We start from the raw sequence: 24,750 nt of genomic DNA, 5'->3' as shown, positions 1-24,750 counted from the left end.
GGGCTGTCGGTAGATTGAGGACGGGCTTCTTATATATTCATTTGTAAGAATATTAATTCTTATATCCCCCCCCCAAACTGATGGGACTTGTGCTCAGGGCAGGATTACAGATTGAAAACAAGAAGGTGTATGTTGGAAGTGTAATGAAATTGAGGGATTTTTATTCACGTGGCATTCTTGTAAAATAATTAAGGAATATTGGGAAACTATATATAATGAATTGAAAAAGATACTTTAAAAAATCTCCCCAAAACGTGAGATTTTCCTCTTGAGGATGGTAACAACAGAGGTCCCCCCAAAACATAAATGTTTACTACTATACACCACCGCTGCAGCTAGAAGCTTATTGGCACAAAGGTGGAAAATAAGTCTAGTACCCACCAAGGAAGAATGGCAGTGTAAAATGTTTGAATATGCTGAACTGCCTGGTCTGAGGAACAGGATAAGAGAAAACAAAGATAAGGAATATAAGGAGGAATGGACAATGTTTATTGAATATTTCAAGAACCAGTATAGACAGATACATAGCACGTCTCGTGTAAATCCAGCAGAGTTCAAATAGATTAAGAGTATTGAATAGATAATAAATTGGATGATTAAAAAGATGTGGATTACGCCGAGCAGTAGAAAAGCAAAAGGAACCAGAAAAAGGGTGGAAGGGAATTTGGTATTTGTGTATATGTCGTTCAAGATGCTCTCTGTTCCTGCTTTTGAAAATGCAAATGAAAATGAAAAGAAAACAAGAATCACAGAAAACATCAGTGAAAAATCAAACATGAGTAGAATCAAAACCATCCACATGTTAAACCCGTTTGAAACGGAGGATGTTATATATATATATATATAGAGAGAGAGAGAGAGAGAGAGAGAGAGAGAGTGGTTTTATGTTGATCTTGTTCTGCAAACCGTCCTGAGACCTCTGGGTATAGGGCAGTATAGAAACCCAAAAGTGTAAATAAAAAAACCCAATAATAATAAAATAAAAGATAAAATAATAATAAAATAAAATAAAAAATATAACAACAACATGCAGATTATTGCAATGAAAAAAGCAAGGCACCAGTTCTTTCATTTAAAGCCACCCCAGTTCCTAAAAACCCGCTCTCTTTTTCTTTTGGGATAACGGACAGACGAATGAGCAGGGCGGGGGGGGGGTAATAATAAATAAATTTAAAAACCCGAAATTGGCCCCGGGAAAGGGGTTGGCCGGAACCAATCATCCCGGGTTATGTGTTGCCACCGGACGAAATCAGCCAGTGCTACGTGTCGCCGTGCCCTCTTGCTACCGGACAGGAAGTACGTCACCTCCGCAACATGGCGGCCCCCTTGGCGGCCGCTTTCCGCGGAAGCGCTTCTGCGCGGCTGCGGCTGTGGTGTTAGACTCTATGGTGCTCCTCGGGCCGGAAGTCCGCCTCCTGGCCTCGAAGTGGGAAACGCTTCTGTACGGCCGCAGTGGAGACTCTATGGTTGCTCCTCGGGCCGGAAGTCCGCCTCCTGGCCTCGAAGTGGGAAGCGCCTCTGCGCGGCTGCTGCTGTGGTGTAGACTCTATGGTGGTCCTCGGGCCGGAAGTCCGCCTCCGAACTCGCCTTGACGGGAGAAGCGGCGGTGCGGGAGCGGAGAAGGGAAGGGCGGCGAAGGGAAGGGCGGCACGGGGGGCGCCCCCCGCCCTCGGGGCAGCAGGTGAGCGGGGCGGGAGGGGGGGGGTTCGCCCCTCGGGGCCTAGTCCGCCTTGGGCCCCGACGAGGGGGCACCTCCTTCTAGCTCCTCTCTCAGGAGAAAAGGGGGGGAATTGCCCCCCCCCCCAAATAAACCTTTTCGATCACTGTTTGTGGGAATCTAGCTCGGAGTCCATTGGAGGAGCTTGTGTTGCTTGTTACATTGCACGTGTGTATGTGTGTGAGAGAGAGTGGTGGGGTTCCCCCCCCCCCCGTAATTGCAAGGTGGTTGTTTTTGTTTTGGTTATGTCTTTCGTGGTTTTGGTTTTATTCAGGGGACCGCCGTGAGACCTCCGGCTAGAGGGCGGTAAAGTGGTACCTCGGGTTACATACGCTTCAGGTTACATACGCTTCAGGTTACATACGCTTCAGGTTACAGACTCTGCTAACCCAGAAATAGTACCTCGGGTTAAGAACGTTGCTTCAGGATGAGTACAGAAATCGTGCTCCGGCGGCGTGGCAGCAGCGGGAGGCTCCATTTGCTAAAGTGGGGCTTCAGGTTAAAAACAGTTTCAGGTTAAGAAAGGACCTCCGGAACGAATTAAGTACTTAAAACCGAAGTACCACTGTACAGTGGTACCTCTGGACACGAATGGGATACATTCCGGAGTCCCGTTCGCATCCAGAAGCAAACGTAACTAGCAACGGCACATCTGCACATGTCGCTTTTCACCGCTTCTGCGCATGCATGTGACGTCATTTTGAGCACATGCGCAAGCAGCGAAACCCAGAAGTAACGCACTCTGTTACTTCTGGGTTGCCGCGGAGCGCAACTCAAATGCGCTCAAGCCGAAGCGCATTCAACCCGAGGTATGACTGTATACAAATTCAATAAATGATGATGATGATAAAAGGGTAAAGAAAAGGTAATAATGATGAAAATGATAAAAAGGTAAAGAAAAGTTAGTAATAATAATAATAATAATACACATCAGTTGATGGTGCTGCCTGTCAGTGTCAGGGCTCTCCTTAAGGCCTGGTGGAATGCAAATTAGATTTTCCCTTCAAACACATTGCTTCACATTCGTTTGCTCCAGGGAAGAGCTGTGATTGGACATTGAAGCAAAACGCCAAAGTCTTGCAAGACGCCTTAAACACATACAGCTTCATAATGGGAGAATCCCTTGCAGAACGGAGCCCAGTCAGACGCATAGTGTACCCTGAACTAGATGCACAAATATCATGTGCGTACCACGTTGCTATTGGTGGTGGGAATTAAGAGTGCATCTGACAAAAGTAGCTCTTGTCCTTTTAAACTTTTATTACAGAAGGCCTGTTGGTTTTTAAAGTGTTGCAAGACTTGGGGGTGTGTGTGTGTGTGCATGTTAACTGAAGACTTTCCCTGATGACACAGTTTGGCCAGAGAACAAACGCTCTCCTATCAGATGTCAAGGAAATAAACAACTATCTGACTTTTAGAAGACATCTGAAGGCAGCCCTGCTTAGGGAAGTTTTTAATGTTTGATTCTATTTTTAATATTCCGTTGGGAGCTGCCCAGAGTGGCTAGGGAAACCCAGCCAGATGGGCGAGGTATAAATAAATATATTATAATTACTACTACTACTACTACTACTACTACTACTACTACTACTACAAAGCAAAGAGTTGGGAAAATCAACGGCTGTCAAGGAGGTGGGTTGTTTTTTTGTTGGGCAGGGTAAGCAAAAAAACGCAGATGGTGGTAAAACCTTTGCAGTGTGTCGGCATGAGTGGCAGATTTTCTTATCTGGGTCTGATATAAAGCAACACATAATTACTGGTGCTAAATTCCAGGTGCTCATCAAACTTTGCTTAAATAACACACACGAAAATATTAATGGCTTAACGTAATACTATTCTGTCTGATTTTGTCCACACTAAAAACAGGTGGGAGTGGTGTTGTGTAACAAACACATTTTTCCGGAGTATTAAAAAAATCTCGGTTTTACAAGCTTAAGGCTGCAGAGGAAAACCAGAAAATACAAGAAAAACTTGTGCATCCTATAGGGATGGTTAGAGGTTTCAACATTAGACTCAAGGGGCAAGTCCACAAGTGATTTACATAGCCTGTTGCAGATGAACACAACTGAGTTCTTTATTTCTTAATACAGTGTGTAAACCGGTTTCTTATTGATTTACTTTTCTGGTCCTCTTCCTCTCTCATTGGCATAGGTTTTTGAAAGGATCCCAATTTCAAAATTTTAAATTTTTCAAGGTGTCTGTGGATAGCTCAATCCGTAGAGCATGAGGCTCTTAATCTCATGGATTCGAGTTCCACGTTGGGCAAAGGTTTCCAACTCTGCAATCCTATAATTCTGTGAAATTATTTGGATTCATTTATAAACCCTGAATACGTCATGTTCGTGGATAAGTTTAAAGTGGACTTCTCGCCTTTGTTGCTTTTGACTGAACAAAATTTGGGCTGGGCAGTGGGCACAGCTAATTTGCTGCTTCCAGAGAATGCAGATTCTGGGGCTTTCCTGTGTACATTCCTACTTCTGGCTTTATGTCTTAGCATTAACTGGTAGAAATAGTGTGGCTGTTTCTTTAACGCAAAGAACTGTTAAAAGTTGATGTTGTCTTTTGAACCTTGGAATCTCTGTGCTGAACACACTGATTGGAATTCGAACCCTTTGTCCCAAGACTGATTCAAGGCAATCCTATGCATGTTTACTTGAAAGTAAGTCTCATTTAGAATTGCAGCATTAAGCTCTTTTTGTGTGTATGTGTGAGAAAAGCCAAACAATATCTAAAATTATTTATTGTGTCTTTCATCTTTGTGCAGAGAATGCTATGAGGAATTTACAGTAACATCTCTTGGGACTAATTTGTCTGGAATCGCTGCTCTTTAAAGTTGCTTTGACACTAGAAAAACCCCGCTGCAAAACGGCTTGAGTTTACAAGGTAATGGGCTCAGAGAACAGCGCTTTAAAGCGTGATGCGTTGCAAGAGCCTCCATTTACTTTACCCTCTGGAGTCAATATTTACCCAGCGGTACTGCAGCATGGCAAACTTGCTTCTGTCTTTGTATACAAGAGAGAAAATGAAGACAATGTTAACAAAGCTGCCAAGGTATTGTATTATATTTGGCATATTATTTATTTTTTAAAAAATTAGAACTTGCTTCACCAGCAGTTTCCGGGGTGGTTCGTATAAAAAGACCTACCGACCTCAGAGACAGTGATAACTCTCGGGTTAGGAATGGTACAATATCCTCCTTTTGCAACAGGCTTTCCCTCTCCCCTACTCACCCAACTTAGAGCAGGAGCCAAACCAAACTAACAGGAATTCTAGCTAATTCACAGCACCTTGAGCTTATATGACTCAGCTTCTTCCAGATTTGGCTAACCAACACAGCTCAAACTCACCAGTGCAAAACATGAGCAGAAACTAGTGAAAACTAGAAATACGTTATTGAGCTGTCAGCACTGAACAAGGGTATACAGAGCAAGAAAATAAAGTGGCAAATGAAGGAAGAGCTGAGAGTTGAGAAAGACCCTTTCCCCATCTTCTGGATCCCTGGGAAAACTCAGCCAACGTGCTGCACCTGGAATTGGGTGTGGAGAATGGGGCACAGCTGTAGGCAACCTGAGCATCACTCACCTTGGGCCTGCCCATGAAAAGCAAATCTAGAGCGATAGGCCTATGGTGATGTCTGCTGTTTCCAAAAGTTCTTCTCATTGTGAGGCTTTTGTGGGTGGGGAGTTTGTTTGAACCCAGGGGCTGAGAACCCGGAGGCTGAGAGGGAGGGTATGTCAGAAAGAAAATGAATTGATACCGATTTACATAAGTAACTTTGTATTAATGCAACTTTTTAATATGTAACTGTATTTTTGTAATATTTTATTTGACTACTGCTTCAGGGTTTTTTCTACACTGCTTGGATATATTTTAAATATATTAAGCAGCGTAGAAATTAAATAATCAAATCGTATCATGTGAAAATCAAGCTGTGCCAAAAAAAGCAATGTAGACTACTGTTCCTTTTCCCTGTTTGAATGTGTGATGTATAATGTGTGATGCCCCATACTGAGTGGCTTTATCTTGCGTTTTGGAAGCACCTGAAAACTTTACGCCACCCATGCCTCCTGCGCTTCCTTTCTTGTACTGTGGAAACAGATGGAATCCACCTGGTTACAGAGCGTGTTCAGCCACTGGAGAAAGTACTGGAGACCCTCTCCTCTCCAGAGATATGCGCTGGTATCTATGATGTTTTGCAGGCTCTTGTCTTCCTCCATGATAGGGTGAGTTTTTGGTTTGGTTTTCTCTCTACTTCTAGGAATAGAGGTGAATGTTTAGGATAGAAAAACATTGGGGCCCTCTAGGTAGTTTGACCACAATTCTCATCTGCCCATGGTTAGGTATTATGAGAATTGGAGTCCACCACATCTGGAGAGCACCACATTGATTGGCATGGCCTAAACTAATTGTAATGTATGGAGGGAGCTTTGCTTGAGGAACTGGTCATTGTGCTACTTTGAATGCAAGATATTGGACATGTAAAATCATGTGTCTTCAGTTTGCTTGTTTTTTTTTTAAATGAGCAGTTTCAGAGCTAAATTAATTAACTTAATGCTAACTGATAGCAAAGCTACCGGGCTGCTTTCAGATGGCAAGAAGGATTGATGAGTTCTTCGGAGGCCTCATTCAGTCTTCCAGGTTAATATATTGATGATTGAGACTGTCTGGTTTTGAAACGGCATATTAGGAAGACCCCATGACTATGCATGTTCCAAAAGTAAAACAAATTCTTTATTGCAAGACCTCCTTTGAGCACTTTTTTGCAAATATATTAAGCTAATACTTTCGCATAAACTCGTTATTTGTATGCTTTGATTTGAACTAGAAATTTGATTTTTAAAATAATGCATTACATTTTGGCTGGTGTGGGAGAACAGCAAGAAGAGGAGGTTTATATGTGTGTGACATGCAAAATGATGCTAGTTGAAATTAGTAGCATAAAGAATCGTGATCTTCCTATGCTCCTGGAGTTGGGAGTTGCAGGTTTTGCAGTGAAAGGAAATTCATTTCTGCTGGGAAGTTGGCAGTATTACCATCTGGTCATAGGTGTTAGAATAAAGGAAAATGCCTTTTGAAATACACAACAGATCACGTGCCTTCTGAGGCTGGCTTTGTGTTTTTCCAGTGTTTTACATGATTCATTGCAATGTCTCCCATCTGGTTTGTTCAGCAGTTGTTTTGTGCTTCTTCTGCAGATTTGAAGGGAGCACACCCTGAGGCAGCATAAATTTCTCTCCTTGCCCAGATATGGTGCGCTGGGAGTAAACTGAGTTATGCTAGTTAAATTTGGCCGGGCATACAGCTCCTCTCCTTGCAAGAGCTCTCTGGTGGCATATAAACCTCCTCTGTGGTTTTGGCAGCTCTCCTCTGGAGTCTCGTGACACCCAATTAGTACTAACGAGCGTTTTATGCCTACAATTATTCCCAGTCTTATTGTATGTTTTCCCTTCCTTTCAAAATGTATTCTAGGGACACCTGACACACAACAATGTTTGCTTATCTTCTGTATTTGTGAGTGAAGATGGGCACTGGAAGCTAGGAGGCATGGAAACTGTCTGCAACCAGAATGAAGCAACAGCAGAGGTAGAGTCACAGAGGCCACTCCTTTGCCATGCCCAAGGAGGGCATTTCCTGGTTTCTGGGTGGTCTTTGCTATTGAACTCCCTGCGTCGGGTAATTTAAAGTTTGTTAGGTTGAAATGCGTGTGGGCTCATTAGCAAGCCTTGTTGCCTTGAAATAAAGGGTGAAGGCAGCTTGCAGATTCCCTAAACCAGGAGTGGCAAACATGGACCCCACAAATGTCATTGGACTGCATCTTCCAGCAACCCTGACTAGCTGGACTAGAACATTGCCTGGAGGGCGTTTAATGCTGCCTTAAATGATGGCGTTCAACAAGACTGGCAGCTAATTATCTTTTAGCCAAAGGTTCACTAGCTGCAATGAACAAGCAAGTTATTTACTTATTTGGGCAATTTATATCCTGCTTATATTTGAACAAAGCAAGTGGCTAACCTAGGTTATACCAGGTATAGGCAAACTTGGCCCTCCAGATGTTTTGGGACTACAGCTCCCATCATCCCTAGCTAACAGGACCAGTGGTCAGGGATGATGGGAACTGTAGTCTCAAAACGTCTGGAGGGCCGAGTTTGCCTATGCCTGGGTTATGCAAACAATACCAGGGAATTTCTACATTCTGTAAAAGCACGACTAAATAGAGCATCTGCTTTAGTATCAACACAAACACTACACATAAAAACCAAGGACAAAAATACAAGAAGAAATTGAGCATAAACATAGTAAGGTAAAAGGTAAAGGGACCCCTGACCATTAGGTCCAGTCGTGACTGACTCTGGGGTTGTGGCGCTCATCTCGCTTTATTGGCTGAGGGAGCCGGCGTACAGCTTCTGGGTCATGTGACCAGCATGACTAAGCCGCTTCTGGCAAACCAGAGCAATGCACGGAAACGCCGTTTATCTTCCTGCCGGAGCGGTACCTATTTATCTACTTGCACTTTGACGTGCTTTTGAAATGGTAGGTTGGCAGGAGCAGGGACCGAGCAACGGGAGCTCACCCCGTCGCGGGGATTCAAACCGACGACCTTCTGATCGGCAAGTCCTAGGCTCTGTGGTTTAACCCACAGCGCCACCCGCGTCCCCTAAACATAGTAAAGAAGTATACAAAATATTTCCTAAACGTGAAGTAAACTATCACAAATGAAATCAACTCAAACTTTTTTTAATAACATGGCAGACCTGAGAGTAATGCTACTGCCACTTGGGTTTTGTGGGTTTATTCTTGGCTGCAGCTCATGGTTATTGATGGCAGAGCTTAATCAGTAATCCTAGTTTGGTCCACCCAATAAGGAAAATGTTGGTTTAGCTCAGCACGGCACAAGAGCATAAAGGACTGTAGAAGAGCGAAGCAGCTGTGAGCTCATCTCCAGGAGCCTGCACATTTTCAGTTTCCCGGCAAGCCGTAGTTTGGTTTACTGTGCCATGTGAGTCAGGCTATTCTTAGGTGCATCTTTCAAATAAGAAGTGCTGTTATAAGAATTTTAAGGTCTTAGATATATAATAAATGTTCATAAATGTACCAAGCAAACACGTACATAAATACATAAACCACATGTCTGAAGCAGCACAGGAAGACCATCCTGAAACCATTTTGACTCCCAAGCTGACCAAATGTTTCTCTGCAAGGAGGGAGGAGGTGAAAAAACCTTCCTTGTTGCAGGAATTTAGTAATCCCCATTTTAAAGGGATGGGCAGACTACCAGGAAAGGCAATCAGATAAGGCATTATCAGATAACCTGCCAGACAGAAAAAACCACAACATTCAAATTTCTGTTGTAGACCACCTTTTCTGTGGTGTAGGTATGATGTTTGTGGGGGGTGGTCTTGGGTTACCCTTTCTGTGATGTGGGTATGATGTATGGTCTTGAGCTCCAGGGCAGGGAATTTAAAATGTCTATATAAGGGCAGGCACACCTTTCCTGCGTGTGGGGGAAGCACCCTGTTGCAACAGATCAATAAAGATCAGGCTTACTAGCTGCTTTGCTTCTCAATATTCTTTGGTTGGCCTCTGTTATTTTCTCCTACCAATAGGGAACCCATGTAAGGACTCTATACAGGCTCCGGAATACCCCATAAGGGAAAAAGGGCAAATTTTGTTTACAACATGCCTATCAGCAGCAGATCAGAAGGTCGGCGGTTCAAATCCCCGCGACAGGGTGAGCTCTCGTTGCTTGGTCCCTGCTCCTGCCAACCTAGCAGTTTGAAAGCACGTCAAAGTGCAGGTAGATAAATAGGTACCACTCTGGCGGGAAGGTAAACGGCATTTCCGTACGCTGCTCTGGTTCGCCAGAAGCGGCTTAGTCATGCTGGCCACATGACCTGGAAGCTGTATGCTGGCTCCCTCGGCCAATAAAGCGAGATGAGCGCCACAACCTCAGAGTCGGCCACGACTGGACCTAATGGTTAGGGGTCCCTTTACCTTTATCAGCATCACCTCCTGTTCCTTTTGGCTGGCACAGTACTATGCTGTTGTGTGGAGCAATTTTCCTCTATGATGGAGCCGTAAAAGGAAACTAACTCCACAAAATAGAGGCAACCTGTGGAGTGGTTTTATTCCCACTTTAATATATCCTGTTGTGGAGTCCATTCTTCTACAGAGCACAGATTGAAAAGCACTGTGTTGGGCAAGGCATTCTGGATAGCTGCTACTTCCGGGGTGAAACAGAGAGGAAAGACACAGCTTCTTGAATATTTGATCAAGATTATAAGGATGACAGCTAACATGTGAAGACTTCTGTAGTATATGCTTTTCATAGTTTGTCATGTTTCAATCCCCCTGAGATCTACCGGTGAAGTGTGGTGTGCAAATTTAATAAGTAATAGTGTTGCACAGTGCTAGAATCACCATTCATTGGCTCAAAGGCTTCTCCTCTCTTTATAGTTCCTGCATAGTATCAAGTCAATACGGGAGAAGACTGGCATTCCACCTGAAGAACTGGTAAGTTTCCTCCATTGTTTATGTGGGAGATCTGAAAAATAAGCTCAGAAAACTATCCATTTTAAATTTGATGGGTGGAGCCAATAAGCAGCTAACTTAACGTTATCATCTGTGGGGAAGATACTTTAAAACATGGGGAGACAAACTAAGGCCTTGGGGCCGAATCTGGCCCAATCGCCTTCTCAATCCGGCCCGCAGACGGTTTGAGAATCAGCGTGTTTTTACATGAGTAGAATATGTCCTTTTATTTAAAATGCATCTCTGGGTTATTGGTGGGGCATAGGAATTTGTTCATTATTTATTTATTTTTTCAAAATATAGTCCGGCCCCCCACAAGGTCTGAGGGACAGTGGACCGGCTCCCTGCTGAAAATGTTTGCTGACCCTTCTTTAAAAGATGCTAAGATGAAGTTGCTATTAAATTTCTATTTTGGAATTGTGTGGGGAAACCATCAAGAACGTTGTCTCTGGATTTTCTGTCTGTGAACATTTTTAACCAGAGTCCAAACTTGGCACCACAAAATCCCTGCTTGCCTTTTCAAGTCGTATTTTAACATGTAAAGTGTATTTAAAAGTCAGTATCCTGTTTTTTTCAATTTGTGACTAGACTTTTAAGCTTTTGTGTTTTTTAGACTCCTTGCTACTATGTGGTCTGTTGTTTTCCATTGTTTTTGTATTTTGTTATGGTATTGTTCTTAATTTTTGTAACTTGCGTTGAACACTTTAATGGAAAGGCAGGGCTATAAATAAATTTTGTACAAACTGTCTGGGGTCAGAGGTGGGAAGTATTTTCAAAGGGACTAAGCCAGTTTCTGCTGTGTGATCCTCTTTCTATGACTCTAGTCTGACGACTTCCAACTTCTTCCTGACGGCCAAGGGTATTGCCGTGATGCCTACTCATTTGGTGTAATGGTTGAAAACCTGCTGACTTATTTAAATGAAGAGGGTAAGAGTTTTTGGAATCGAAATGGCATCATTGCAAATAAGTAATCCCAAGTTCCCTTTGCGACTGACTCTTCTAAGGAGCTGCTTTTGGTATGGAAAATACGTCCTTGCAGTTAAAATTGTTGCCTTAGCAGAACATTCACTCCGGAGGAATTGAGTTGTCTATTATTTCCCCGATAGTTCAGAATTTGGTGGCGTTGTTGAACAAATGTCCTGGTTCCAAATATACCCCATGTAGGAAATGACTTCTTAAGTGGTGTGATGGTTTTGTTTGCAATTTCAGGGACAACATGTCGCCTCTTAAAGATTGTAATGAATGGTATCGAGGGACTTTAATATACAGGGTTCCTCCATGAAAGATTCTACTGTAATGAGTCTGAACAACAGCTGTCCTAAATGCAAGCACTGTGCAGTAGCTAACAGTGGTTTGCTATTTAAAATGGTTTCTCAGCGCTCTAGAGTACCTGCAGAATGTAAAGGTAAAGGAACCCCTGACCATTAGGTCAAGTCGTGACCGACTCTGGGGTTGCGGTGCTCATCTCGTTTTATTGGCTGAGAGAGCAAGCGTACAGCTTCCGGGTCATGTGGCCAGTATGACTAAGCCGCTTCTGGCGAACCAGAGCAGCGCACGGAAACGCCGTTTACCTTCCCGCTGGAGCGGTACCTATTTATCTACTTGCACTTTGACGTGCTTTTGAACTGCTAGGTTGGCAGGAGCAGGGACCGAGCAACGGGAGCTCACCCCGTCGCGGGGATTCGAACTGCCGACCTTCTGATCAGCAAGTCCTAGGCTCTGTGGTTTAACCCACAGCGCCACCCGCGTCCCAGTGCAAACATAGCAATGGCTTAATTGTCCCACCTGCATATATTAGCTAAGGGTTTAGATAAATAGCATGGTAATCTGCATTGAGGTCATTCTGGCATATTTTATTTTATATCATTGGCCCACTTGGTGGAAGAGAATCTGCCCTAAATATTCCCAGGCATTCGTGCCACATACCTGTGGAAGCTCCACCAGCTAAATGGCATGAGGAATGACTCCCTTAAGAGTACTTTCCCGTAATTTATCAAGTAGGACTAAGTCCTAAAGTAGAAGCTAATATTATTTTTAAGGGTGTTCTCTCCTTGTGTTGGTTTGGAAGGATATTTCTTAGTACTTAGGGCTTGCATTGCCTTCTGGCCAAACCTTGTTTTCTGCATTCTTAATCTGCAGGAAAAGTCATTCCTGTTGCTGAAAGTGTTGCTGTTAAGCTTATGGTGCAGAAGAATGAACCTTAATTGCCCCCAGTATTTCTTGAGCCTGTCTTTTTGCTCTGAGTTTCTAACATAGATTTGATTGCTAAACTGTCTTTCAGTTTCAGAGGACGTTATATCCAGCTTTCACCACACCTTACGGTCTACTTTGCTAAACCCAGATTTTATGGGCCGCTCTCGACTGTCCAGTTTATTGCAGCACGAATTCTTCAGGTGAGCATAGTCTTAGAATGTGTGCTGATGCCTTAAAAGCTTACCTAAGTATGAAATTCAGAGGTCATCATCAGAGGTTTCTTGAGTGTGGGTGAAAGGAGCCGTACAACTGGGGATATGTAACAAGCGTACTCCTTAAAAGAATTTCATTATGGATTAGGAGCGGGGGATTAAAGTGACCATCATATGCTACAAGGACAGTCACTCCATTTTTAGTGGTGTGATAGGAAATGACGCTCTTTGAAATCCTGATTTTCTAGGTTACATTTGTTGACATTTCTCACACCCAGTAGTCAAAATTGCCTAAATACTGGCCTCTGATAAACAAAATATACCGTATTTTTCGCTCTATAGGACGCACCCAACCATAGGACGCACCTTGTTTTAGAGGGGGAGAACAAGAAAAAAAAATTCTCCCCCTCTCTGCTCAGCGCCCCATCAGCAAAGCGGCAGGAAAAACGGAGCCCCTTCCATTTCGCCTCCCGCTTGGCTGAAGGGGCGCTGCGCAGCTCTCCCTCTCTGCTGAAGCCAGGAGAGTCTTGCTCTCCCGGCTTCAGCAAAAGGAACCCGAAGCCTGCGGAGCACACCGACCCCCTCGTTCTCCAGGCTCCAGCGAAAGCAACACGAAGCCTCCGAAGCGCGGAGGGAACTCTCCCTCTGCGCTTCGGAGGCTTCGCGTTGCTATCGCTGAAGCCAAGGAGCCTGCATTCGCTCCATAGGACGCACACACATTTCCCCTTCATTTTTGGAGGGGGGAAGTGCGTCCTATAGAGCGAAAAATACAGTACTTTCCAACCATAATTGCAAGAAGTCATGATTCAGAGAAATGTTACAGTATATTCTTATTAGAATTGTTGCGTAATTCAGCTCTGTCAATCAATATACATTCTGAAGTTTGAAGTATTCATCTGAAGACTTAAGTAGGCTAAGGCCAGGTCCTATAATTTCCTTCTAAAGATAAAAGAGTTGTATCCACTGTTGGTTGTACTTTCACTAGACCCAGTTGAAGTTAATGGGCATGACTAAAATAGGTCCATTGTGCTGAGCAGAACATCGTTGGATACAACCCCAAATTTTAATTCTACAGTGGTACCTTGGTTGTTGAACTTAATCCATTCCGGGAGTCCATTCGACTCCCGGAATGGTTTGAAAAACAAGGCGTCGCTTCCGATTGGCTGCAGGAGCTTCCTGCACTCAAGCTGCGTTGGACATTGGGCTTCCCAAAAACGTTTGCAAACCGGAACACTCACTTTCAGGTTTGCAGTGTTCGGGAGTCAAAATGTCCGAGTACCAAGGCGTTTGACAACCAAGGTACTACTACTAAGAATGTAAGAAAAGCCCTGCTAGATCAAGCCATAGGCCCTTCTAAATTAGTGTATTCAGAGGTATACTGTCAGTGGGAGTACAATGTAGGCATCATGACTAGTAGCCTATAATAATAATAATAACAATAACAATAACAAAACAATAATAATAATAATAATAATAATAATAATAATAATAATAATAATAATAATAATAATAATAATAATAATAATTTATTTATGCCCTGCCCATCTGGCTGGGTTTCCCCAGCCACTCTGGGCGGCTTCCACCAAAACACAATAACCTATTAAACATTAAAAGCTTCCCTAAACAGGGCTGCCTTTAGATGTCTTCTAAAAGTCTGATAGTTGTTGTTCTCTTTGACATCTGGTGGGAGGGCGTTCCACAGGGTGGGTGCCACTACCAAGAAGGCCCTCTGCCTGGTTCCCTGTGACTTGGCTTCTTGCAGTGAGGGAACCACCAGAAGGCCCTCGGCGCTGGACCTCAGTGTCTGGGCAGAATGATGGGGGTGGAGACGCTCCTTCAGGTATACTGGACCAGCACCAACACTTTGAATTGTGCTCGGAAACATACTGGGAGCCAGTGTAGGTCTTTCAAGACCGGTGTTATGTGGTCTCGGTGGCCGCTCCCAGGCACCAGTCTAGCTGCCGCATTCTGGATTAGTTGTAGTTTCCGGGTCACCTTCAAAGGTAGCCCCACATTGCAGTAATAAGCTGCTCCTCCATGAATGTCTCGCCCCCCTTTAAAGCCGCTGGGGATGGTGGGGGAAGTGAATCCCATACGAAGGCGCCAATTCACCAGTCACATTGGTGGGGAGGGTGCATCACATGACACATCCGCCCCAGTGGGACATGCTGCAGGGAGGAGGAGCACAGTGCTGGGCTCCGCCGCTCGCCCTTGCTCATCCCATCTCCCTTTCAGCTTCTGGGTGTGGGCTGGGGCGCCTAGTGGTGACGGGGATGTTGCCCCCCTCAAGATTGGGGGGGGTGGGGCTGGACCTCCTGATTCTAAATATTGAGGGGGCTGGAGTCTCTAGCACCCCCTATACCTGGTGCCAGTGATCTCATACCACCATGTGAAGAAGTACCGTATTTTTCGCTCTATAAGACGCACCAGACCACAAGACGCACCTAGTTTTTGGAGAAGGAAAACAAGAAAAAAAATCTTCTGAATCCCAGAAGCCAGAACACCAAGAGGGATCGCTGCGCAGCGAAAGCAGCAATCCCTCTTGCTGTTCTGGCTTCTGGGATAGCTGCGTAGCCTGCATTCGCTCCATAAGACACACATACATTTCCCCTTACTTTTTAGGAGGGAAAAAGTCTTATAGAGCAAAAAATACGGTACTTTTGTCTTTCTTGATTCTACCAGTATTCAGTTTCATTAGATGACCCCTTGATTTCCAGCAGCATGAAGTGAGAGGAAAAAAATCTTACCCTTCTTTCACTATCTCTACTTTACTTAAGCGTTTCTGTTCCTTTGTGGATACCAAATTCCCAGTGCTTCTGCTTCTCAATTCTTGATGCATAGTGACTTTTTTTTCATTATCAGAAATGATTTTCTGGAAGTTGTGAGCTTTCTGAACAGTCTAACACTGAAAACGGAAGAGGAGAAAACTGAATTTTTCAAGTAAGTGAAAAATGTCAGTAGCTAATTGATTACTTAGGTTAGCTTGCCACTATTTATAAAAAGTCTTCTTCCCTGTAGTATTTTTATTAGTATTTTCTCTGGTAACTGTGGGCATCAACTGTGTGATTTGGTTTTAATGCACAGATTGAAAAGGGGTCCTTTTAACTCCAAAAAAGCTGTGGTAACATTCTTGAAAAACATTGTTTTGTGTCTGTCAGAACAGTAGCACGTTGCAGAAAAATATCTTCCTTTTGCAATGACTGCAAGTGACGTCCTGTCTCATTACTAGTTCTCATGTATATGAGGGTGCAAATGAGAATCACGGTCTCAACTAGTTCATTTTAGTTCCGTAACTTAGTGGCAACAGAGCTCCCACTTTAGACAGTTTGGTATTAGTTCAGTTGTGAAGCATGCAGTGAACATTTCTCTCTCCCCATGCCCATTCCATATTTTCAACATAAACAATAAGCACCATTTTGTTGCAAAAAAAAAAAAAAAAAGATACTACATTTTTAAAGTAAAAATAACCAAAGGGTTGGGGAAGTTAGCTGGTTAAGCGCTGCTGGACTGAATGGTGGTCTGATCATGCAAATAATTGTGTAGTACTGAGCTACGATATGTAGGACTGAAACAATTGCACTCTGTAGATGTTTAGAGACACACTTGATGTTCCTCACTTCAAGTACGCCAGTACTCTAATGTATAGGCATACACAGCAAGGGCATAGAAATCTTTTGCTTTCAAGGGCTCCATTCCTTCTGGAGAAATCACTCGGGGCCAGCATGGGTGAGACTTAAGCAGTCTTCAAGAACGCAGATATATCAGAACATCTAGCAGCTATACATGTGACCAAATAACACTGATACAAGCTTCAGTGTAACAAAAAATGAAAATTATCTCTTCAAATGAATAAATCTTTACTGGATCTGGAAATACCAGAAATAGATTTGCCATTCCTGAAAGGATTGTGTCCACTGCTCTATTGCCATAGCCCTGGGCTCCCAAGTCACTGGGCATTTATACGACTGATAAACACTCCCGGTGTTTGGGTTGTAAATGGGCGAGCGAGAAAGGAGAGGGAGGAAATTGGTGCAGCAATTGCATTGCGAGGCAATAATGGCGAAGGCTGAGCAATTTCTCTCTCAACACAGATTCCTGCTGGACAGAGTGGCTGGCTTGTCAGAAAAGTTGATCGCTTTGCGGTTGGTACCTTTGTTGCTCAATCCGCTGGTGTTTGCTGAGCCAGTAGCTGTCAAGAGTTTCCTTCCCCATCTCCTTGGTCCAAGAAAAGGTGAAATTTTCATTATCTCTTCAGATTAAGTGCAACGCATTAGAAGTATGAGAGGATGGAGAATTTCAAGCTGTGCTGAAGGGGACAGCTGTACCATTATATACCTGCCCACAATACGGCTATTCTTTCCTGTTGCTGCCTCTCCTTCTTGCTTGATGCACTAACTCCCTTGTAGAGATTAGCTTGTCCTCTGGCCTAAACGTACCAGGCAGAAGAAAGGTACTCTGCTTCTCACCCACTGATGCCATTCCTTTTCCCGTAAGGCTCCAGGCTGCTTTTCCTATAGTGCCTGCCCACCTACAACCACGAGAAGAGTCAATAGGTCAATGCATTGGACTTGCCGCTGCTTCTTCATTTATTTGTGTACCAATTTTAGACCACAATTCTCAAGGTGGCTTGCTGTAACTCTTGCAGAGCCACACAACCCAGCAGCCCTTAGTGCCCTGGGCAATGTATGAGACCTGCGCATGCTTTCCTTCCGTTTTACAATCCCAGGCCAACTGGGAGTTTGGGAGCAGAGAAGAAACATTCCCTGCAGCTGCCACTTCTCTGGCTGATGGAAGCGCTAAGCTTCTGCTCCCAGCTGCAGCATCGCTAGAGAAAAGCTGCCATGCATTACTGTAAGATGGAAGGCTTTGTGGTAGTTAGAGACATTTTCCTGTCCGTGTTGGCGGTTTCAAATCGCCAAGTTCAGCAGACACCCTGTTGACCCTTCCAACCCTTTTTGCTTTAGATAAAGTGGGCGAGAGCCAAATCAATGGCCTGCTGTCTCCGGCCGTGTTCCAGGCGCACGTCAGCCCCGTGCTGCTGAAACTGTTTGAGGTGCATGAAGAGCATGTTCGGATGGTATTGCTGTCTCACCTAGATGCCTACGCAGAGCTGTTCACTCAGAAAGAGCTGAAAAATGTTATATTGCCACAGGTGAATATGACAAGGCAGGAACCTGGGACTAACGTCTCAAGAAAGCACTTGTTTCTGCGGTGGGGTTCCCGACAAAATAAAGCCTGTCCGGCACTGGAACAAGTCAAGTTATTGCCCATATCTATAAATTATATCCACATGTCCCATCTCCCCCCTTCTTCAGCTTTGCTACTGTGTCCCTGTGTGTAACCGCAGAAACACATGTGCCCTTCTCCCAAAGCAGGGCCAGGAAACGGGGGCCTCCATCCCTGGGAACTGGATTCGAATCACAGATTTCCCATCCCTGTCGTAGCCTGTGCTGTGCAATCATAGCCCTATGTCCTGTTTAGACGACAAATCCTGCTTACTGGCATGTTGACTCACACTGAACCTTCTTCTCCAAACCTTTATTTCTGTGTTCAGGGTTAGAATCCACCGTAAGCAGATGCTATCTAGTGTCTCATTATTACTGGTTTTGTGAAGAAGCCAGAGTGTTGAAAGGAGGTGGGGCTTGCTCACTTACCCACGTTGGTTTCAGAAGGAAGTTGGCTAGAGGAATGAGGCGTGTCACAGGGACTTGGTTGGGCTGTCAAGAGAGGATTAAGAACCTGCAGCAAACGGTTCCCCAGTTGAATGGGCTTGTGCTTGATAGCCTGTCCTTATTCTAGGTTTTACTGGGGCTGCGAGATACCAGCGACTCTCTGGTGGCTGCAACGCTGCAAAGCTTAGGGGTGCTGGTTTCACTGCTCGGACCAGAAGTTGTTGTGGGAGGCGACAGGACAAAGATCTTCAAAAGCTCAGCTCCAAGCTTCACGAAAACCACAGACCTTTCCCCAGAAGGTAAGTAAATAACAGCAGGTTTCAAGCTCTCCTACAAACCAGTTGAGATGCACATAGGCCTGCTCTTCTCCTCAAACCAGAGCAGAGATTGTAACTGGAGCAACAGATTATAATTAGTGAACTATTTTCTGAAAGACACGGCATTGATGCTCTAATTAGGAAAGCACCAGGGCTGACGGTTAGCTCTCAGCTGGGAATAGGTGCTGAACCCAGTGATTTTCTCCTCAGGGTTGGGATGTTTAGGCAACTAGTTCTAAACAGAAAATTTACTTGTGGCATGTGAGTCAAAAGTGCACTGGGTGACTGGTGGTTAGTAGAGGCCATTGCTCCCATCGATGGAACAAGCCTAATAAAAAATACTATGCGCTAATTGTAATAGGCTCAGCTGTTCATATTTTGTGTACATGCTGAGCAGCTGGTCGTCCTCTCATCCCCCCCCCCCCAAAGCTCCTGAATCGGTCTATTTTAAATGGAACCTTTATTTAAAATTTATGTATGTATGGGTAGAATCTCTCTTGGTTGGAGAGTGATCAAATGTGCTTGGTATGCTAAAAAGTGCAACTGACAAAAATAAATTCCAGTTAGGTGCAAATACTATATGTATTCGGATGGGTTGGCTTCATTAAAGGATGCCAGAATTCAAAATACCGTAGATTCCGTCCGGTGTATTAGGCAACTGGGCGTATTAGATGACCCCCAACTTTTCCTGTTAAAATGTAGAGTTTGGGATATACTCGCCGTATAAGACTACCCTCGCCTGCAGCCAACTAGCAGCAGCCCGAGGCGAGTGAGCCCCGATTGGCTATCCAGCAAAGCAGCGGGCTGTGCTTACCGGCTGGTGGTTCTGGCAGTTGTGGGGATCCCTAGCTCTTTGGAGCCCCAGCCGAAGCCGCGCACCACCTCGCCGCAGGAAGGGGAGGCTGCCACAGTTGCTGCTGCTTCGGGATAGTTGCCTGCTATCCGGCGGTCCCCATGGTGGCAGGGTGGACGAGCGAGCGAGCAAGGGCTTCGAATGGGATGGGTGGGAAGAGTTGCTGCCGGTAGTTCTCTCAAGCTGCTGCCTGGCTGCCTCCTGTGCAGCTGTCGCCACCTGGGTTAACTCCCTCCAGCCTGCGGCCACTGCCTGGCTGCATCCTGCACAGCCGCCACCACCTGCCACAACCATACCCGGCGTATAAGGCGACCCCCGACTTTGGAGAAAATTTTCTGGGGTTCAAAAGTCGCCTTATACGCCGGAATCTACAGTAAATTTAGCCATACTTTAAACTGCTTAGAATGATACCTTTGCGTCTGAGTAAGTGGAAGTTTTGAAAAGCAAATATTGTTGATAGATGTTTTTTCCATATTTTTTTGGTTTGTGTATCCTTGTAGACTCTCCTAATCATATAGTAAGTTGCGAGAGAAGGCTGATTTATCAGCCCCTGCAGAAGAATAACTCCATGTTTCTCAAGTGCCCCAGTTCTGGGAATCTTCCCTTCAGCAGCAGGAACCATGTGCCAAGGCAAGAGTCCAATGTCGCCTTAAGGGAAGGTAATCCTGGCTTTTTCTTTTTCATTGCCAGTCCTTGCTTCTAAAAAGGCTCTGAAGATTCTGCAGTGCCTTCTGCTCTATGGGAAAAAATCTAGCATTTATAGCTCTTAGCCACTTTAGACGGCAGACCTTTCATATCATTGAACTTACTATTTTTAACTGGTTAGGTTGATAGCCACAAGAGATGTCAGGCTAGGTTAATATGTTCTGATCTGGTGGACTGTTCTTACCTTTTATGCCTCTTCAGTGCAAGCAGTCATGTATGTTGGTGTGTTTAAATTTTTATAATGCATCCCTCCTCAAAACAGACATATGCTCTGTGTCTTTCACAGGAGAACAAGACTCTCTGCACTTAAGCAGTGTTCCTGGTGGACTAACTATATTGAGGAATGGTGGAAATTATCAGCATGCAGTTGAGAAGATAGGAGAGGAATGGCCAGACTGGAGCGAGGGCGAAAAGCCAGAGGCTGACAAAAGTGTAGAGAGCCAAAGGAAAGAGTTTTGTGTGAACAGCAGTCCCTGTCTTGCTGGTCACGATGTAGACGACAAATCTTGGGACGGTGCAGCTGATAGCCCTAACTTTAAACTCTCCTCAGGAAACAGCCTCACTGCTGTAGGGTTAAATGACGTCGCAGAGCTGCAGCTGCCTCCAACAATGTTTGAGCTCAGAAAAGAATTCAGAACTCTCAAATGTAATCCATCTCCGGGACCCAGCATGAATAGTGGCAGCTATGGCCACAGGGACCACCAGCAAGACGAAATCGGTTTGCCCAAAGCGGCGCTTTTAGAGAAGCCTCCCAAGTTGGAATGTGGTTTAGGGGAGGAGTATATGATCCAGGTGAAGAGGAAAGAGTTGCATGACACAGAGCTGGACTGGTTTGCTGACATGGTCCCGGACATCAAACCTCCGTCAGCACTACTGATTCTGCCAGAGCTGGGGCCCCATCCTGTCATTCAGAACAACTTGAACACAGTCTCCGGCAGCGAATGCGATGCACAGTTCTCTTCTAAGTTTGCAGCAGCTGAAATTACAGAGGTGAGAATTTGGAACTTGGATACCTCTGTTTGTTCAACATGCTGTATCAGTTTAAAAAAATAAAATATTATAGCTGGTTTAGGATACAGCCCATGGTCTTTCTCAAAGTAATGCTAGAAAACAGGAGTTGTGAGGTTTGTGAGCCACCAGAACTTTAGAGGGATGGAGTCTCTGCCTTCAGCATCCCTTTTGTACTGCTTTTCTACGTAAAGTGTATCAGCACTGATAGCCAATAAAAAGTAATTGCTCTCAGCAGCTTAGCTGTGCAACAGTTGTTTATTACAGAGCTTGTTGGTATAATTAATGCATTTTATCTTTATTCTAGGTGGATGTTGGCTGGGAACAAGATGAGCTGAACTGGGAAGATGATGCCAACTGGTGACAGATAAAAGACCCTGAGCTATGTTTTGAGTTAGAGAGCTGCTTCTGCAATGCCCTGGACAAGTCTTGCCCCTCCACAGGCACCAAGGCCTCAAAGGTATCTTCAGAGTCCGTTCAGGTGCTTGCCTTTTTCACCTGCAGCATTTAGGCCACATGACAACTCATGCATCCAGCCCTGTGCGCTTGGAAAGAGGGATGGGCTGTGTGGTCTGATTTTTTTCCACCAACCGTTACCGTTTATGGAAAACTAGGAAAAATAAATGGACAATTCACTGGTTAAATGTTTGTGTAATCTATTTCTTATGAGAACTGATTCAACAGGTAGAGGTGCAAGAAATTCTAGGCTGTCTTTTACAAAGCTATGTTTTTGTACAGTGTGAGACGCTGTGAACTTAAATTAGGGGAGAATAGCATCACAGCAAAAATCTTCGTTCTCACAGTTTAGTTTCCATTACATGTTTGTAATGCTCTTGGTAAGCAAAGGAGGCAGGCTGAAGTTGAAGGAAATGGTATAGAAAAAATGTATTTTAATTCTGTGTTCAATCACTTACTTAAGCTTCGCTCAGTATCTTCACTCTTCGAACCAATAGGACCCTGTAAACTTTACAAACCAACTATACAACATGCTTACTCTAAAATTACCACTGGGCTGCACTTTGTTTCTTTGGCTTTGAGCTGTGAATCTCTAGTGGGACTGCAGTCTGAGGTACTGAAGTCACTCAAAAGGTTGCATTAAATCTATCAACTTATGCTGTTCTTCAAACTGTTCAGTGTCATCTGTAAAGTTTCCAGTTTCTTTGCGAACCAAATAGGGGGTGGGCCCTTTTGTAGTAGCGCTTTCAAAACCTCCAGTGTCCTTCCGGCAGCGTCGATTGCTGACTTATATTGCTCTTCACTGGCTGAGTAGCAAGTTCTTTTCGGGGAGGGCTATAAATGGAAAACAGTAGTTTTATAATCCGACACTTCTGAACCCAGCCACTGCTCGACACACAAGATGGAATCTGATTTTCAATATTTTGATTCCTAGCCATTAAGCATGCTAAGTAGTGCTGCTTAGTCAAAAATCAAAATGATCCACTTTCAAATTGTATGGAGACTGTTGGGCACTATCTTCTTGGCCTGTAATTGCAAACTACCAAGAAAAAGGTTGCAATACCAAGAGGGGTCACTTCTCATGACAGTGTTTATTTTTAAAAGCAGCTCTCAGACTACTAGTTACTTGTCATTCCAACAAACAAAAAGCCCCAGCATGGACTATTATATACATGCAGGTTGTGTTTACTGAATATAATGCATTCCTGGAAATCAGTAATTAAACAAGCTTTTGCACAACGTGTCAACGATTACTATGGGAAAATTTCTAATGCGTTCTCAAGCATGGAGTTTTGACCCCAAAATGACAGGAAAACCCTCTGAAACATTGCAAAAGGCAAACAAGGAAACAAATGCTCTCTTATTTGTCCAGTCTCTCCCCCTCGCTCTCATCATGGTTTCCGGCAAAACGGTATTGCAGATCAGCAAAATGCAACAAGTAAGGCTTGTTTAAGCCTGCTTATTTGTTTACTGTACCAGACACAGACCCAGCTGTTTGACTATCTGAATCTGTGGCATATACAGCATGGCTTGGGCACTAATTCCTCCTATTCAGATAAGTGAAGTTTTGTATAACAAGCATCTGTAGAGCAAGACCTGTGTGTACCAGCAAGACTATAGAAGCAGCTGTGGCCCCATCACTTACAAACTCAATTACAATATGATTGAAGTTCAATAGTCAAAAGAATGGGTCTTAAAACCTCTTGCCCTGCCTAAAAAAGGCTCTGCCTAACATGGCCCTTTAAAGCCTGCAATCCAAGCCACACTGAACTCAGTGGCACTTATGTCAGAGTAGACCTGGTATGGTTAGGCAGCTATTGTTAGAGAAAAATTCTGAAGTTATTTATTCTATCCCTTCCTTGTTCTGGGGGGTAGGACAGACTGAGAGACCCTTTCTCCCCATGAATTGCAAGGGTTAGAAATGTTTACCGTTTGTATCTTAATAATAAAAAGTAGGGCTTGAAGGTAAGAATATACTGCAATGCAGAACTATCCTCACTTCCTAATATCAGGATAAAGTGTGACGGCCTGAACTGGGAGCCCATATGTTCCAGGCTGCCTTTCCTCAACTGATGAGAATGATTACGAGGTGCTGTCTTCCCTCCTTCAGCCAGGAGTCCACCCCTTTCTTCCTTATAGCAAAAGCTACATAAAGTAAAAGGACCCCTGACCATTAGATCCAGTCGTGACTGACTCTGGGGTTGCGGCGCTCATCTTGCTTTATTGGCCAAGGGAGCCGGCGTACATCTTCCGGGTCATGTGGCCTGTATGACTAAGCCGCTGAGCAGCCGAACCAGAGCAGCGCACAGAAACGCCGTTTACCTTCCTGCCGGAGCGGTACCTATTTATCTACTTGCACTTTGACGTGTTTTCAAACTGCTAGGTTGGCAGGAGCTGGGACCAAGCAACCGGAGCTCACCCCGTCACAGGGATTCAAGCCGCCGACCTTCTGATCGGCAAGTCCTAGGCTCTGTGGTTTAACCCACAGCGCCACCCACGTCCCTTAAAAGCTACATACAGGGATATAAAATGAGGACTAATAGACCCCAAATTAGTATTTTTGTTTGCCTGACTAGTGACTGCCTCTGGGTAAACATTGAGGTGCAAATTGTATGAACTGGAAAAATACAGATAGGAAGCAGCAATTCCTATAAACTGCGACATGATCATGTGACATGACTGTTTTCTATATATAGTTCACACAATAAATGTATTCTCATGAGCGCACAGACTTGCTCAGGTTAACAACAAAAATGTGTGTCTTAGCCCTCAATTTGCTGGCACAAATTTAGCACAATCTCTGGAACTGTGAAAATGATAGCAGCGATCACTACGACACGCATTCCCAATTCCGCAACATACCTCCGAGGTCAGGCTCCTTTGTCTGTCTGCTGTGGCTTCTCGCAAATGGCACTTAAGACGAACATTTTCCTCTTTCATTCGTTCTGCTCTTGCTTCCGCTGACTCCTCTACAAGGCGGGTCTGAGAGAGAAGCCAGAGCAGAAATAACCTAACTATGCAGTTAAATTCATAGCTGCTGCTACTACTGTCAAGAGTTTGGAAGAAAACTGTTTCTAACATTACAAGT

At 44.3% G+C, this 24,750-nt stretch overlaps 2 protein-coding genes across 6 annotated transcripts in view; one reads left to right on the top strand and one right to left on the bottom strand.

Annotated features, from left to right (window-relative positions):
* Positions 1 to 1,522: 1,522 nt before the first annotated feature.
* Positions 1,523 to 22,325, top strand: SCYL3 (SCY1 like pseudokinase 3). Of its 5 annotated transcripts, none has more exons than XM_028732454.2 (14): positions 1,523 to 1,681; positions 4,482 to 4,768; positions 5,755 to 5,940; positions 7,187 to 7,300; positions 10,172 to 10,228; positions 11,071 to 11,173; positions 12,528 to 12,639; positions 15,514 to 15,591; positions 16,743 to 16,882; positions 17,616 to 17,803; positions 18,451 to 18,622; positions 19,994 to 20,152; positions 20,485 to 21,188; positions 21,514 to 22,325. In XM_028732454.2, exons 2-14 carry the CDS (start codon positions 4,604 to 4,606, stop codon positions 21,568 to 21,570), a joined length of 2,235 nt encoding a protein of 744 aa, XP_028588287.2. In that variant the 5' UTR covers positions 1,523 to 1,681; positions 4,482 to 4,603; the 3' UTR covers positions 21,571 to 22,325. The 5 variants fall into 5 exon arrangements, with proteins under 5 accessions (XP_028588287.2, XP_028588289.2, XP_028588291.2 ...); XM_028732458.2 differs by having other exon boundaries at positions 1,524 to 1,681; positions 4,482 to 4,600; positions 5,816 to 5,940; XM_028732457.2 differs by having other exon boundaries at positions 1,524 to 1,681; positions 4,482 to 4,600.
* FIRRM (FIGNL1 interacting regulator of recombination and mitosis) overlaps positions 16,740 to 24,750 on the bottom strand; it is a 35,310-nt gene continuing 27,299 nt past the window's right edge. The window contains exons 23-24 of the mRNA XM_077928293.1: positions 24,525 to 24,644; positions 16,740 to 22,496 (exon numbers count right to left, since the gene is read on the bottom strand). Of these exons, the coding sequence (XP_077784419.1) occupies positions 22,311 to 22,496; positions 24,525 to 24,644 (306 nt within the window). The 3' untranslated portion in view covers positions 16,740 to 22,310. The remainder of the gene's footprint in view (positions 22,497 to 24,524; positions 24,645 to 24,750) is intronic.

This window comes from Podarcis muralis, chromosome 5, assembly GCF_964188315.1.
Source record: "Podarcis muralis chromosome 5, rPodMur119.hap1.1, whole genome shotgun sequence".
NCBI lineage: Eukaryota > Metazoa > Chordata > Lepidosauria > Squamata > Lacertidae > Podarcis > Podarcis muralis.
This window is presented reverse-complemented; position numbering and strand designations above follow the sequence as displayed.

Bases quoted from the DNA above. Each gene is read 5' to 3' on its own strand.
- SCYL3 (XM_028732454.2), top strand. From the start codon at position 4,604: ATGGGCTCAGAGAACAGCGCTTTAAAGCGTGATGCGTTGCAAGAGCCT. The intron at 12,640-15,513 runs GTGAGCATAGTC...TTTCATTATCAG, and splicing joins TTGCAGCACGAATTCTTCAG to AAATGATTTTCTGGAAGTTG. The intron at 18,623-19,993 runs GTAAGTAAATAA...GTATCCTTGTAG, and splicing joins CACAGACCTTTCCCCAGAAG to ACTCTCCTAATCATATAGTA.